General features: G+C 43.6%; 1 protein-coding gene across 2 annotated transcripts in view; it reads right to left on the bottom strand.

Annotated features, from left to right (window-relative positions):
- The window catches only part of PRKCB (protein kinase C beta), a 382,389-nt gene that overhangs the window by 88,170 nt on the left and 277,964 nt on the right, over window positions 1-16,255 (bottom strand). For both annotated transcript variants that reach the window (XM_045381896.2, XM_045381898.2), the window contains exon 9: window positions 8,557-8,703. In XM_045381896.2, the coding sequence (XP_045237831.1) occupies window positions 8,557-8,703 (147 nt within the window). The remainder of the gene's footprint in view (window positions 1-8,556; window positions 8,704-16,255) is intronic.

Genomic DNA, 16,255 nt, shown 5'->3' with positions numbered 1-16,255 from the left:
TCTGAAAGTTGCTAAGGGGAGTAGACATAATACAAAAGGATAAGGAAGGAGTGGGTAGGGAAGAAATGAAGGTAGCAAATCTCCAAAGAGTAGCTTTGCTGTCTGGATATATTTAGTGAGAAAAGGAGGGTGGAGGGAGGTCAAGATCACAGGAAAGATTTTCAAGGATACTGGGAGTGTTGAGCATATTCCTTATTTGAAGGAAAGGATATGGAGGAGGGGGATGAACAGAGACTTTTTGTAACTTCCAGATACGCACACAACTTATAACAAAAGACTTCACATTCTTAGAAATACCATGGTAATCGAGCTGCCAAATCACCTCAATCTTACATTGTGTGAGTGTAGGATTTTATGACAGTTGTTCACCAAATGTGGTTCAGCTACTAGTACAAGGACAAAATTACTCTTCTTTTAATATATTCTCCTAAAACACATTAAAATAAATATATAACTGGTATATCAAACCAAACACATTAAAATAAATCTATAACTGGTATATCAAACTTGTGATTTCACATATATTATTGCTTAGGGCAATGTTAAGAAGAAGAAAAGGAAGTGAAGTTAAAGTCACTTTAAAGAAAAATATGATCGCATAAAGGAGGCATGTAATGGCAAAGAAAAACCCACAACAGGTGCATAAATGACTAATATTTGGGAAACTTGGCCAAGACTATAGTCAACTCTGTTGTACAGTCTGAATTTTGAGCTACAAAAGTTGATGCCAGCATCTTGGAGAGTGTCACACAAATGCCAAGTTTCTAGGGGTACCCTAGTGGAAGCGGCCACCACCAGGCCTTCCACAGCCTCCTTAGTGATACACCCAGGCATTTAATGTCATTGGTTCAGTATCTTGGGATTATTTTAGGACAGTCAAACACTAGATGGGGAAGTTTAATGGTTCTGTCTCTCACCTCTCTGCTTCTGATTTTAGATCATCTTAGATGCATAGACAGCAAGAGAACTGGATGAGATTTTTAAAAAAGAAAAAATGTGATACCTGGGCACCTCGTTTCTATAGACACTTCACTTTTTCTTTGTAATTTCATAAGCTGCTGACTTCTTCCTACTTATCCCTGGCTCGTGCTAGGCTTCAAGAAAGTTACCACTAACACCTGGCGTGCTCCATGATTCGAACACAAAGAAATGCCACAGAGAAGAGGCACGTGAAGTTTTTTGTGTGTGGAGTGTGATACACTGGGAGCTCTAAAGGGAAAGGTCAGAAGGTCTTTTGTGTGTCACCATGAAAAATTCCATCCAGGGCTGAAAAGTAGGGAGCGCAGCTGAGAACACGCGTCATCCACCCAAATTGTTCTCCCGGCCTCCTTTGCACCGAAGTGTGGCCACGTGGCTACATTTTCTCCAATAGAGAGTAGGCAGAAGTGATTGGTGCCACTTCCCAAACTGAGACTTTTAAGAAGCAGCTTGTGCCTCCTCCACCCTCTGACTGCAGAGAAAACAAAGCTCTAGGGATTAATGGAGCCATATAGGACGGAAGGCACCTTGTCCCTTAATCACCATATGGAGAGAGTGGGTGGGGCCAGGCACGCCTGTCTTAAACTTCTTAAACTTAGAAGTTTAATGAAAATTAAACTTCTATTGTGTCTGAGCCAGTATATATTTGGGGGTCTATTTGTTACAGCAGATGAATCTACCCTAATAAAAGGAGTTAGGTGCCCTGTCAGCCACACAGATTAACCAAGCCTATTTTGTGGGTGGGGGCCAGGAAGAAGGAGACATTCTGAGATTTTCATTTACTATTTCCCCTGTTTGTAGAGTTAACTTAACTCGTCCTTCAGCTATAGCTCGAGCCACTTTTTCACAGAAGTCTTCTCTGGCTTCAACTAGGGCAAATCCCATTCCCACAGGTGCCCAGGGAACACACCAAACATCACAGTTGCTTTCATGCCCGTGTGATTTTTTTAATGAATGTTTATACCTCCACTGCATTTTAAAAACTATGCATTTTTCAAAACTCATAGAACGATACACTTAAGATAGCTGCATTTCAGTATATGTAATTTTACCTTTAAAATAATCATTGCAAATACTGAATTCTGGTTAAATGGTACACATGCTGAATGTAAAGTGCACTAGCAGTTACCTGCAAATGTAAAGGGTACGGATGTCTACAACTCGCTTTAAAATGCATTAAAAAAGCGTTGATGGATGGATAGACAGATGGATACATGATAAAGCAAATACAGTCAAATGTTACTTGTGGAATCCAGGTGGTGGGTGTTACAGATGTTCATTATGCAATTATTTCAACTTTTCCAGTTTTTAAATTTTCACAATGAAATGTTGAAGAAAAAGTTTAATAAAAGGAGGGACCATGAGTATATTACATAAAAGGAATTGGTCTATATACATTTTATGTTGCCAATCATAATGTTCCAGAATTTGCTTTTATTTTTATTTGATATTATGTTATGAAAATCTTTCTATGATGACAGATAGATGATTGATTGATTGATTGATGATAGGTAGATGATAGATAATAAGATAGACAGATGATAGGTAGATAGATTATAGATGATACATAGATGATAGATAGATGACAGGTAGATAGATAATAGATAGATGATAAGTAGATAGATGATAGATTAGATAGACTGATAGATTAGATAGATAGATAGATAGATAGATAGATAGATAGATAGATAGATAGATAGACAGACAGATGCGTGTGCATGAGAGAGGGAAAGAGAGAGAGGAGAGGGTCACTTCATTTTCTTGTATTTATTATGAATATACCATTTGGGCTATTTCCATTTTCCAGTAAATACCATTTTTACATAGCTCTTCTGTGCTATTAGGTTTGAGCTTCTTTATAGTTGTAGATCTATGCCCACTATAGCACACTAGCTGCCTCCCCCAGCCCCTTTCTATCCCCCTGACGCCATCTCAACTCACATACGTTAGCTCAGTTCCATCTGTAGGCAAGAGTCACGGGTGTGACAGAACAAGAAACTTCCATTCAAACTTTCCTGCATATTATTTTTTAAAGACGTGTATCATACAAATCATTACCATGAGCACATATGAAGTCTCAGAAGACACACAGTATTAGCATTCATTAAATATTTAATGCATGTTTATTAAGGCAGCACATTAGGGTTAGAGGAATCATGTCTATAATATAAAGAGTTGTCCTTGTGCTGTGTATATGCTTGATCAAGTATTTGCTGTATTTACTTTTTAAGGTAAGCTTGTATCATCAATCTGGATGGTACAGATCTGCCCAATTTATATATGTGCAGCATAATTTTGACTCCAGCAATCATTCAAGGTTGAATTCTTGAAAGATGCTGGCAAAACTCAAGTTAAAGTTTCAAGGCATTATAAAAACAGAGAGGTAAGGATAAAATTCTAAGCACTATTAAGCAATAAATTAAAAACTACCTATTGGGTACTATGCTCACTACCTGGGTACAATATAACCACGTAACAAACCTGCACATGTACCCTCTGTATCTGAAATGAAAGTTGAGAAATAAAATAATTTTTAAATGTGAATGATACATTTGAATGCTCTGTATTAAAAGTCCTAGAAGGCATCTACCTCCGAGTAAGCCAGCCATGCCAACAGGCCCCGCTTTGGTATGATAGCCCTTCCAGGTAAACACTTTTGCCTGTTCAAAAAAACAAACTCTCCAGTTTTCTTCTTTTGGAAGATTTTGAAACGAGCTTACATATTTGAAATTCAATGTCCTTCACCCTTGCTTCCTGCCTTGTTCCATTTTTACAGGTCTTACCAAAGGCTTATGCCATTCCCTAGTCACCCCACAAATTATTAGTGTGGTTGTTGTTGTTGTTGTTGTTGTCGTTGTTTGAGACAAGTGTCTTGCTCTGTCACCCAGGCTGGAGTGCAGTGGCACGATATCGGCTCACTGCAACCTCCGCCTCCTGGATTCAAGTGATTCTCCTGCCTCAGCCTCCTGAGTAGCTGGGAATACAGGTGCCCGCCACCATGCCCAGCTAATTTTTGTATTTTTAGTAGGGATGGGATTTCACCATATTGGCTAGGCTGGCCTTGAACTCCTGACTTTGATCTGCTTACCTCGGCCTCCCAAAGTGCTGGGACAGGTGTGAGCCACCGCTCATGGCCATTAGTGTTTAAAAACATATTTTGTTTTGTTTTGTTTTTCCTGGGTTAAGGGAGGTGGAAACAGATTACCCCAAAGCCTGATCTCTTTCATCTTCAGAAGGGGAAGAGTAAATCACTGCAGCTGTGTTCTTCTGTTTATGGAGATTGATCTATGTACCTAACCAGACTGCAAAATGTTCAAAGTTGGAATTCAAATACAAAACCTGCATTAATTTACAACCCTGGTTGGCAATACAAGAGTTGCAAAGGATTACTCTGTTTTAAAGGATCATAGAGGTGTTTGTTATTCTACTTTGCTTTCATGACATACTGTTGTTTTCATCTATGATTTATTTGATGCTACATCTCCAGTCTGGAACAGAGCTCTCAATGATTATAACAGTTTCCATGGAGACATATGATCTATTCTCTCATTGCTCCCCAGTGATCCATTCTCCCACAACTCCACCCACTATCCCCCAACCCCCATCCTTCCCATGGGATCCTCCAGAACTTCCAATCCTCCATCAAACATCCTCTCATCTGTTTTGTTAAGTGATCAAAAACAGGCACAGTATACAAACTTTTGAGTTAACAAGGACAAGAATAAAAATGTTAGATTACCTCAGGGGGACTGGAAAGACACAAATTAACACAATAAAAGTGTCCACATAGGGAGAGCAGCAACAGTGAGTGGTCACAGAAAGATATGAACTTGGGTAGGAGCAGGACTTCTCAGTGTTTATCCTTTTAATATAATCTTAATGATGAACCATGTGAATGCATTGCTTATTAAGAATATCATGGCCAAACGCAGTGGCTCACGCCTGTAATCCCAGCCCTTTGGGAGGCCAAGACAGGTGGATCACCTGAGGTTGGGAGTTCAAGACCAGCCTGACCAACATGGAGAAACCCTGTCTCTACTAAGAGTGGAAAATTAACTGGGTGTGGTGGCGCATGCCTGTAATCCCAGCTACTCAAAAAGGCTGAGGCAGGAGAATCACTTGAACCCGGGAGGGGGAGGTTGCAGTGAGCCGAGATTGTGCCATTGCACTCCAGCCTAGGCAACAAGAGAGAAACGCCGTCTCAAAAAAAAAAAAACAAAACACACATATATATATAAAAAATATATATATGTGTGTGTGTGTGTGTGTGTGTGTGTGTGTGTGTGTGTATGATTTAAGACAGGTGCAGGGGCTCACACCTGTAATCCTAGCACTTTCGGAGGCCATGGCAGGAGGACTGCTTGAGCTAATAAGTACTTGAACAGCCTGGGAAACATAGTGAGATCACGTCTCTACAAAAAAATACAAAAATTAGGCCAGGCGCGGTGGCTCATGTCGGTAATTCCAGCACTTCAGGAGGCTGAGGCGAATGGATCACATGAGGTCAGGAGTTCGAGACCAGCCTAGTCAACATGGTGAAACCCTGTCTCTACTAAAAACTACAAAAATTAGCCAAGCACAAGGCTGAGGCAGGAGAGTCACTTGAACCAGGGAGGTAGAGGTTGCAGTGAGCCGAGATGGTGCCATTGCACTCCAGCCTGGGCAACAGAATGAGACTCTGACTCAAAAAAACAAAAACAAAAACAAAAATTAGCCAGGCGTGGTGGTGCATGCCTGTAGTTCCAGTTATTCAGGGGACTGAGGCAGGAGGACTGCTTGAGTCCAGCATGTCGAGGCTATAGTGAACCGTAATGCACCAGTATATTCCAGCCTGGACAACAGAGTGACACTCTGTCTGAAAAAGAAAAAAAAAAAAAGTGCTCATTTAATTTTTAAAAACTCAGCTTATTAGAACCTCTTCTTTATTTAGGCCACTTTCTTCCCCATCATCAGAGAGACTGCTCCATGTTTGAAATCTAAATGCCTCAATTCTTCCTAACATTTTACGTATTTTGACCTCATCCATTATTTTTTCATCCCTAGACTTCTAAACTCCCTTTTCCCCACCCAGGTGATGACTCTCTTTATGCTAGATGTCTTCCCCAACCCAATCTAGATACCATTTTCATTCATGTATTCAACACATTTTTCCTGAGCACTTGGTACAGCCTCTGTGGATCTGCAGTGGACATCTCTCTTCCCAGAATCCTTAACTCTCTTTCTTCCATAATCTAGCTCACTGATTCTACTAATCTCACCCTTAGCTCAAATCCACCATCTCCTTCTCCATCTCTACCCCAGGGATGCTCAGAGTTGCTGGTAAAAACCATACAACATTGTGGACCACTGCCAACTGCCTATTCCCAACCTTAGGGACTGGATGGGCCATCTTACTGGCTGCCCTTACTCTCTATTCCCATCCCATGCTGAGGTTCTTCAGACTTTGAGCCATCATTTCAGATCACTTAGTCCATCTCAGCAGATACCCTTGCCACCCACAGACAGAGAATCCATGCATTCAGTCTAGGCACTGAATGAATTCCATCCCTAGGCTCTGAGAACACAATGGCAACCAGGACAGAGACAATCCCTATTCTTGTAGAGCTTAGACCTTAGAAAGGGAAGAGAGAAAAATCAACGATGACACAAGAAAAACATCACTCAGTAATGGGTGCTATGAGAGAGTTAAATATAACGGACAGTGAATGAGAGGCAACTTTGAGTGGGTAGTTGGGGAAGATTTTTCAGAAGAGGTGGCGTCTAAGTTGAGATGTGAATTGCAGAAAGGAGCCAGCCATGCAAACAGCAAAGTGAGCAGAATCACAAAGCCTCTAAGGGGGAAAGGAGCTCTGTGTGTTTCAGTGACCCAAGAGCTGATGTTGTGGCCAGAGCACAGTGGGTGATGGGGAGGAGGAAAAGAAGAAAAGAAGTCACACAGAGAACAAGGGCCAGATGATAAAGGGTGATACAAGCTAAGGATGTAACACAGAATTTCTTCTAATTGGATGGAAAGTCATTGGAGGGTCTTAAGCAGGGGAGCTCCTTGACTTAATGTAAGCTTTAAAAAATTATTAGGGCTGTGAAGTAGAAAGTATATTAATTATAGGCAACAAGATTGGGATTGGGATTAACCATAGGCAAGAAGATTGGGATTAACTATAGGTAACAAGATTAATTATAGGCAACAAGACTGGGATTGGGATTAATCATAGGTAACAAGATTGGGACTGGGATTAATCATAGGTAACAAGACTGGGATTGGGATTAATTACAGGTAAGAAGATTGGGATTGGGATCAATTATAGGCAAGAAGATTGGGATTGGGATTAATCATGGGCAAGAAGATTGGGATTGGGATTAATTATAGGCAACAAGATTGGGACTGGGATTAATCATAGGTAAGAAGATTGGGATTGGGATTAATTATAGGTAAGAAGATTGGGATTGGGATTAATTATAGGCAAGGAAGATTGGGATTGGGATTAATTATAGGCAACAAGATTGGGATTGAGATTAATGACAGGTAACAAGATTGGGATTGAGAAGCCACTGAGGAGTTTCTGCACTTATCCAGGTGATATTAATGGTTTGGACTAGGGTGGTATTAGAGAGATGAAGAGAAGTTAGTGAATACATGATATACTTTGAAGGAACTGTCAGCGTTCGCAAGTGCATTGTACATGGTTGTGGGGGGCAGTGGGTAGGGATGGTGGAAATACAGCAAAGGGGGAAACTCAGGGATAACTCCCAGGTTTTTGGCTTATGCTACATAGATGGAAAATAAATTTATATTTTTTGCACACCTGAGTTCATGGTATGAGATTTATGCTAGACATCTTCATGGCACGCAAAGGGACTAAAAACCCCAAAACAACATTAAACGAGTCAGAAATACTTATAACACAATCTCAACTTCAGTAAAACAGCATCTCGCAGTATCTATAAAAGCATCCAGAACCACTCTACGAGTCCCAGGGTCACCCTTCCACTGTGCTACTGTTTGAAAGGAACCATTTCCGTTCTCAGCTGTCAGAGCGATCTTTTCCAAAAGGCAAATCCGATCATATCGCTGCTCTGCTTAAAAACGTTCAGTGGCTCCCCGCTGCAATGTGAATGAAACCCAAACTCCTCACCGTAGCTTATAAGATTTGTATCCTTGGGTCCTGCTTACCTCTGCAACATCAAATCCTATACCTCCTTCTACTAGCGACATTTTGCCCCAACGCCTTCTAATGGTTCCTAGGATGCACCCAGCCTGTCCCCACCTTGGAACTTTTGCACTTGCTCTCTTCTGAGAACATTTTTTCCTAGCTCTTTGAAAGTATAGCTAGTTCTTTCTTATCCTCCAGGTCTCAGCGTATGTGTCACCTCCTCAGACTGTCTGAACGGGTCCCTTTTTTGTTTGTGAGAGAGCACTCCATTCATTTCCTTCATGGTATTCATTACAAAGTGTAGTGTGGGTCTATTTACTTCTTACTCTCTCTCCCACTAGGACGTCCATCCCATAGGAACAGCAAATGTGCCTGCCTTGTTAGATGTTCCTTCTAGAGCAGGTGGAGTCACCAAATCATACCATACCTTGCCAAAGCTGCCTTTCCCCAGCACCATTAGGAAGTTAAAATCAGTCAGTTTCATCCGGTCTCTGTTGCCATTGTTGTCAAATTTGGAGACAGTATTGGTCGTCTTTTCTTCCGGGACTTTGGTTCCCTGACTGATCTTGGCCCTCTGCAAAAAGGAAGCACACGGAAAACATGCTCAGGGTTTAAGGATGATCTTGTAGGAAGACACAGGCACACAGTGGGAAGCTGTGGTTCCTGCAGCTCCCGCACCCTGTCCCCGTGGAAAGCATGGCCGTGCATCACTCCACAAGCCTGAAACCTGTCGGACATCCTTTGCACTTCCATCTTTCTTTGATCCCTCATGTCTCAACCGTAACCAGGAACTGTCATTTCTTCCCTCCCAGCTGTCTCTAGAATTCATCTACTTCTTTCCATCTCAACCACCACTACCTGCCATCATCTCTCACCTGCACAAGGCACATTGCTTTCCTTTACACTGGGCTTTACACACGACCACAGTGAGTCTCTCACCCAACCAAGTCCCCTCTTGCTTAAAATGCCGCAGTGGCATCCCATTATTTTCACGATAAAGATTGAGGTGCTTTCATGGACTTATATGTTCAGGCCCTACCTGGCTTTCCAACTCCATCATTGCTAGGGTGCTTCTTCCCTACAACGTAGCTTCACTCTCCTTTCACTCCCCTGGATGTCCCAGGCCCCTCCAACCACAGGGCCTTTGCATCTGCTGCTGCTACTGTGGTACAAATGGCTATTCTCTCCCCTTCAACAACCCAGCTAGGGGTTCACATCTTCATGTCCTCAGGGAAGCCCTCATCGATTCTCTCTGTCTGCACTAGCTTCTCCTCTGATTTTCTTCATCCACTTCTCTTTCCATTAATACTGGAGGATAACTGCCTGTCCACTTGTTTCCTTCCAATAAACTGGAGACTGTCTTGCGGACACGGAATATTTCTCATTCTCTGTGGTTTTCCTGACAACTAGTATAGTTCCCAGCTAAATATTTGTTGCATATATAGATGAATGAGGTGTCCTCATTCATGTGTGTCCTCAGTGCAATGGGAGAGGGACTCCTCGCCATGAGCGGAGGAATGGGGCTCAGAGTGGCAGCAGGTGCTTTGGAATGAGACAAGAACCGAAAGCCATGAGCAGGAGACCTGAAGCTGCCAGGACTTCGTTACTGGATTCACTTCTAGCAGAGAGAAAACTGTGGAGTTAAAAGCTCATGTGTGGCTGGGCACAGTGGTTCACACCTGTAATTCCAACAATTTTTGAGGCTGAGACAGGAGATTCAATTGAGGATAGAGGTTTGAGAACAGCCTGGACAACATAGCAAGACCCTGTCTCTACAAAAATAAAGTTAGCCATGCATGGTGGTGTGCACCTGTCATCCCAGCTACCTGGGAGGCCAAGGTGGGAGGATAGCTTTAGCCCAGGAGTTAGAGGCTGCAGTGAGCTGTAATCACACCACTGCCCTCCAGCCTGGGTGAGGGAGTAAGATCCCATCTCTCTCTCACTCAAAAAAAAAAAAAGTCTCGTGGTAGAATTCTCTGACATGAATCAGCTGTGTGGTCCAGAACACATCAGTTAAGTCATAACACTCCTCTGCCCAATATATGTACCTTCCCACTATTCTCAAAGTAAAAACCAAAGACCACAGATGACTGAGTCCCTCTGGACTCCCTCTGATTTCAGTCTCCTTTCTACTTCCACACTGGCCTCCTGGCTGCTCTCTGAATGCACCAAACACGCTCTTAGCCCAAGGCCTTTGCACCTGCTGTTCCCTCTGCTCAGAGCACTCTTTCCCCGGAACTCTCTCACCTCTGATAAGAGGGCTCTTCCCTGAACACCCTACATAAAATTACTCTCAGCAATCTCCATCTGCCTCACTTACTTGCTTTTCTCTAAAACACTTGTCACCATCTTACAAACCATGTATTTACTTGTTTCCCAATTTATCGTCTTTCTCCTTATACCAGAATGTAAGCTCCCCGAGAGCAAGGATTTTGTCTGTTCTGCTTTCCACTGTTTCCCTGGTACCTAGAGGAGTGTGGCACAGAGAAGGCACTTAATTGCATTTGGTGATTGAAGCTTCCTAAACATTCATCACCTTTTCAAGACAATGGAGATAATGACATGAAATGATGTATCACAGAGTTCTTAGTATCATTCCTGGCACACAATAGATGCTCAGTGAATGGTATCTATTATTATTGTTGCATTATTTGGTTGTTTTGAAGATGAAGAGGCAACATAAATCTTTCCAAAGTTTTGAATATCAGGAAAGATTCATTCATTCATTCAAAAAACATTTATTAAGGCTGGATGTGGTGGCTGATGCCTGTAATCCCAAAGCTTTGGAAGGCTGAGGCAGGACTGCTTGAAACCGGGAGTTCAAGACCAGCCTGGGCAACACAGCCAGACCCCATCTCAAAAAAAAAGTTTAATTAGCTGGGCATGGTCACAGTGGGCCTGTAGTGCCAGCTACTTGGGAAGTTTAAGGCAGGAGAATCCCTTAATCCCAGGAGTTGGAAGCTGCAGTAAGCTATGATCACTATATTGCACTCCAGCCTGGGCAACAGAGCAAGACCCTGTCACCAACAAACCAACAAACAAACCAAAAATTCTTATTGAGTACCTGCTACATGATAGGTGCTGCTCTAGGTGCTGAGGATACATCAGAGGGCAAAAAGGATGCAGATACTCTCAAAAAAAGTGCATTCTAGCTGGGATTGGGTCCTCCATACTGTGTCCAAAAGGTATGTTGGGGTTGCTGAGGCAGATAAACTGGTATTGGCAGCAGGAACGGCATTTATGGAGCAGAGGGGAAGACACATTCAAAGAATGAAACATCATCTGGCTGGAGCATGAAGTGCAAGGCAGATATGACACAAGAGGCAGACAAAGGGTTGAAAGGACCTTAAGAAATTCAGGCTGACTGTAAGCATGACAGGCAGCCTTTGAAAGGTTTGAAGCAGGGCTATGGTATGACCTTAAAAAATTTAAAAGGTCACTCTGAGTGGAGAGAGGAGACCCCCAGCATGTGGGCTAGGGGATCACTAGGAAGTTACTGCATTATTAAGGAGAGAAATGATGAGCCAAACATGGTGGTGTGTGCCTGTAGTCCCAGCTACTCAGGAGGCTGAGGTGGGAGGATCAGCCCAGGAGTTGGAACCCAGGAGTCGGAGGTTGCAGTGACCCATGATCGCACCACTGCACTCCAGCCTTAGTGATAAAGGGAGACCCTGTCTTTAAAAAAAAAAAAAAAAAAAAAAAAGAATGATGGACTCATTTGTCTGCCGTGTAGATGGAACAAAGTGGACCTGTTTGGGAGACAGACTGACCCCGGCTGGGTAGCACATTGGGCAAGGGAGAAGGGAGATCGGAGATAAAGGACAGCTCCAGCTTCTGTTCTGGCCAACTGGCAGGATGCTGGTTCTTTCCACTGAGATGAGAAGAAGCGGAAGAGGAGCAAGTTTGGAAGTGTGGGGAAGAGGGTGGGCAGAGAACCGGTGTGATTTCAGACATGTTGAGATCCCCTCTTCCCCACAGCAGCTTAAAACTGCAAGGTTTATTTCCCCCTCATGGGATGCATATTCCACTGTTACCACTTAGGAACCATGGCTAACAAAGCATCCACCATTTTTCTCTTTACTCATGTTTTGAAAATCGAGCTGGGTACCACGTAGTGCACCAGTCTCACGTGCACGGCTCTGCGGATTTTGACAAACGCGCACACCCATGTAACCCAAACCCCAAACAAGACACGGAACATTTCCATCACCCTCCAAAAGTTCCCAGTCGACCCCCCCTCCCACTAAGGCGATCTCTGTTCCGGTTTCTATCCCATAGGTCAGTTCTGTCTGTTCTTTATTCAGCTGAATGGCATCGTAGAGTGTGTACTCTTGTGCCTGGCTTCTTTCGCTCATCAAAATGTTCTTGAAATGCGTCCATGTTTTTGCATAAATCGGTAATTTGTCTCTTTGTATTGCTGAACGGCACTCATTGTTGATGTTTATCAAATGCCCGTGTAAGGGCATTTGAGTTGTTTCCCCTTTCGGCCTACTAACAACGCTGCTGTGAACATACTTGGTCAGTTTACTTTGCAGTAAGATATGTTGAAGTTTAACCCACGTGTAAATACCCAGTAAGCAGTTGTATACGTGGGTTTGGGGCTTGAGCAAAGATATCTGAACTGGAGACAGATTTGGGGTGCAGAGGCAGTGAGGGGGTAGTTAAAACTACAAGGTTACCTTATTTGCAATGGAGACTGCAAACTAAAGAACCAGCGGAGGACAGAAGCTGTCTCACCTTTCTTGGGCTATGTCCTCACACCCTCCTAAATCATCACCCCCAAGCTGGCCTGACTCAAACACATTCCCTCCTCCCCTCCCCGCTCCACCCCCCCATCACCTTATCACCGTGTGTCCCACCTTCTTTGAATCCTGGCTCAGGACCCATCGGATTCACACACTCCATTCTCCAGACTGTGGAGATCCAAGTCCTGCCTGTTCCAGTCCTCAGAACCCATCCTGGGAACTTTCCCATCCACCTGCGGGTCCCAGCACACACTCCCCATGAAGTGTGAGCACAGACCTCAAACTTCCCGATTTCTTCATTTGACTTTGATTAGCAAAACAGATAAGGACTTTTTTTGGTGGGGGGCGGGGGTGGGGTGGGGTTGATTTTTTCCTTGTCCTTCAAGGAGCAGCTAACAGCCTCATCCTTCAGTGCTAGAAGCTCCCTTCTCTCCTCTGAGTCGGGGGCTGGCAGACCTCTTTCCTCCCTCCCTCCCAGCTTGCTTTTATAACGGTTCCCATGGGCATGTTAATTTAACTTCTAGAATCTAGATCAGAAGACTAATAACCCTGGAAAAAAAAAGAAGTCTAATAACCCTGTTGATCTGGTCTGCACAGCGTTTGTTGTCATTTTAATATTTAATTAGTTGCTGTTGAAAATTTGGAGATATGAAAACCCAGATCCCCAGCTTCTTTTGAAGAAGGGGATCTGCTAACACTGGGTGATGCCAAGCTCTTTCGCCTTCTTGTTGTTTGCCTGGCTCCTGAAAACACCTGGGTTTGTGGCCCCTACACAGTGAGCCTTCAGAGGACAGGAGCCCTGTCCTTTTTACTTCGAAATATCCCGTTGTTCCAAGGCGACAATGCCCAGGACACACTGCATCAAAGAGCGAACATTTTAAAATTGAGGCACAAATTAAACTCATCCTTTTTCTTGCTGGGTAGGATGTGCTTGAAGAAACAGGAATACGCTAATGGTTGCCTTTTCATGTCTGCAATTTAGAGCCCTAGAACTCAACGCTAAGAGAGAAAGCAAATAGCATTTCTGAGCAAAGAGCCAAGTCACCTTCCAGACAGCAAGAGGGGACAGTGGAGAAACCCCAGCAGCCAGGCTCTGGGCTCCACTCCCGATGATGAATGTCTGTCCTGGCTAAAACTGCAGATTCCTCTGCCACTCCACCCCTACAAGGAACTACTACAGGCACTGCCAGCTACCCAGCAGTGGGGCAAGGACCTCTGTAGGCTAGGAGTCCCTGTAGATTCTCCCTAACCTCCAAGCAGCCCTTCCAAAGCCCAGAAAGAGGATGTTCGGAGCTTTATTTATCCCAAAGGGGGAGCCGATAATTATAACAACCACCATGATGCTAGCATCTAACATCTGGATGTGTGTGACGTGTGAGACACTCTGCTAAATGCATTACCTCACTCAATCCTCACATAACCTCATGAAGTAAGAAGTGCTATAATTCCCCATTTTACAGGTAGGGAATCAGAAGCTCAGAGAGACAAAGCAACTTGCTTATAGCCACTCAGCAAGGAGGTGGCAGAATTGGGATCCAATTCTAGGCAGTCATGCCATCACACTCAACTGTTAGGCTACATTGCACAGATACGATCACTTGTGTTCTTCTAAGACACTACCAGCATGCTACTCTCTACACCTGGGGCTGCTAACAGCAAACACCTGCGATTCTTTGCCTGCAGCTTATTTTCTGGTTGTAGGAGCAGGCACGGCGCACAGGGCACATTGAAAGTGCTGGTGGGTGGATTTCCCTGGGAGCAGCCCTTAGCCTGCAATGGAAGGAGAACCAATGGATAACCCCTCAGCTTCCTGTCCCTTGATTGGGAAATTCTGAGGCATGCATTCTGCACTGACTAGAGAGTTCTCCAGCAGGGTTTAAACCCTAGCTGCCCACAGCAGTAGCCTGCTTGATAATACGTTCCTGGCTTCCCACCTTTTCTGGCAATGCTGCTTTATTAACTTATGGTGCTTCCAGGATCACCTCCCAAATAAAGTACTTGCACTTGAATCCTTATAGTCTGTTTCTGGGGAAAACTCAAACCCGGGACAACCAGCGGCTCTGGGACCTTGAAAAGTTACTTAAACCTCTGTGGGCCTCAGTTTCTTCATTTGTAAAAGTAAAATGGCGTGATAACAGTACCTACCATTCTAGGTTGTTGTAAGGATTAAATTACTGGAGTTAATATTTGCAAAGCACTTAGAATCCTAAATGGCACACAGTAAGCACTTTGTTAAATAAAAACATTTTAAGACTCTGAGAAATCCTCCTGTGAGCCATCCAAAACGGAGTCTTCTCTTCCCAAGCCCACGGTCGACTGAAAGCCCCCTAACCAAACAGAGCCAGCTCTGACGTTCTGAAGTATACCACGTGTGGCAACTGCACCAAGCTCACACTACCATGAAATTCTATTACCCCAATTCTAGCAGCTCGATTTTACTGTCACTCAGAATTCCTCCAGATAAGAGGCTTGAAAGTAATTTCTGAGTCATTCCGGGTGCTAATTGGTTATCGCCCAAGGATTACATTTCTCACGTTCAAGGTCAACTGAAATTCCTCTGTAAGCCTGAGAATAATTTTCGGTCTGTTGGAAACATTTTTTTTAATCAACAACTACAGTATGGAGCGATTATAATTCAGGCATAAACAAGCTTTTGCAGGCTTTTGCTAGAAATAAAGGGACATAATTTGTTGCATGCGGACAAAACAGTCCCCTATTCCAAGCCAATTACCGGCCCAGACAAATGCACTGTTTGCGTAGAAAATCTTTTCCTTGGTGTTCTGAAATGTCACCCTGGCTGCCCCAGGACAGAAGAAATCATTTTGTAAAACTGAGACTTCACTGTATACAAGAAAATACTGGCCTTGTGTTTTTCACCCTTAATAGTACTTTTCTATAACGGCAGCAAATGGATACTTCACCGGCAAGTTGGGGGAAAGCGATGGAAAGTGTTCTCTGGAAGGACGGCCTTCCTGTCTTAATTTTTATCAAACAGCATCCAGTTTTTAGTTCTACTTGGAGGGAAGATGCTTTTATCAGTTCACTTGGGCTTGAGTCCAAGACTTTGGGAACAAGTCTCTGTTATCAAGGTCACTGGAGAATGACTGACAAGCTCAAGGCCAATGTGTCCGTTCCACTTGTTTCCAGGAAGGGAGGACCCCACTGGGTCAGAACTATCACTATCTTCCAGCATGTAGGGAAGGCACAGGTTCAAGACAAGGAATTTGGGAATACAAGTTATTTCTTTTTTTTATTTTTATTTTTTAAAAATATATATATTTTTAAATACTGAGGCAGAGTCACTATGTTGCCCAGGCTGGTCTCGAACTCCTGGGCTCAGGCAACCCTCCTGCCTCGGCCTCCCAAAGTGCTGGGATTACA

Source organism: Macaca fascicularis, chromosome 20 (assembly GCF_037993035.2).
Source record: "Macaca fascicularis isolate 582-1 chromosome 20, T2T-MFA8v1.1".
Taxonomy (NCBI): Eukaryota; Metazoa; Chordata; class Mammalia; order Primates; family Cercopithecidae; genus Macaca; species Macaca fascicularis.
Note: the sequence above shows the minus strand (reverse complement) of the source record. Positions and strands in the feature narration are given on the sequence as shown.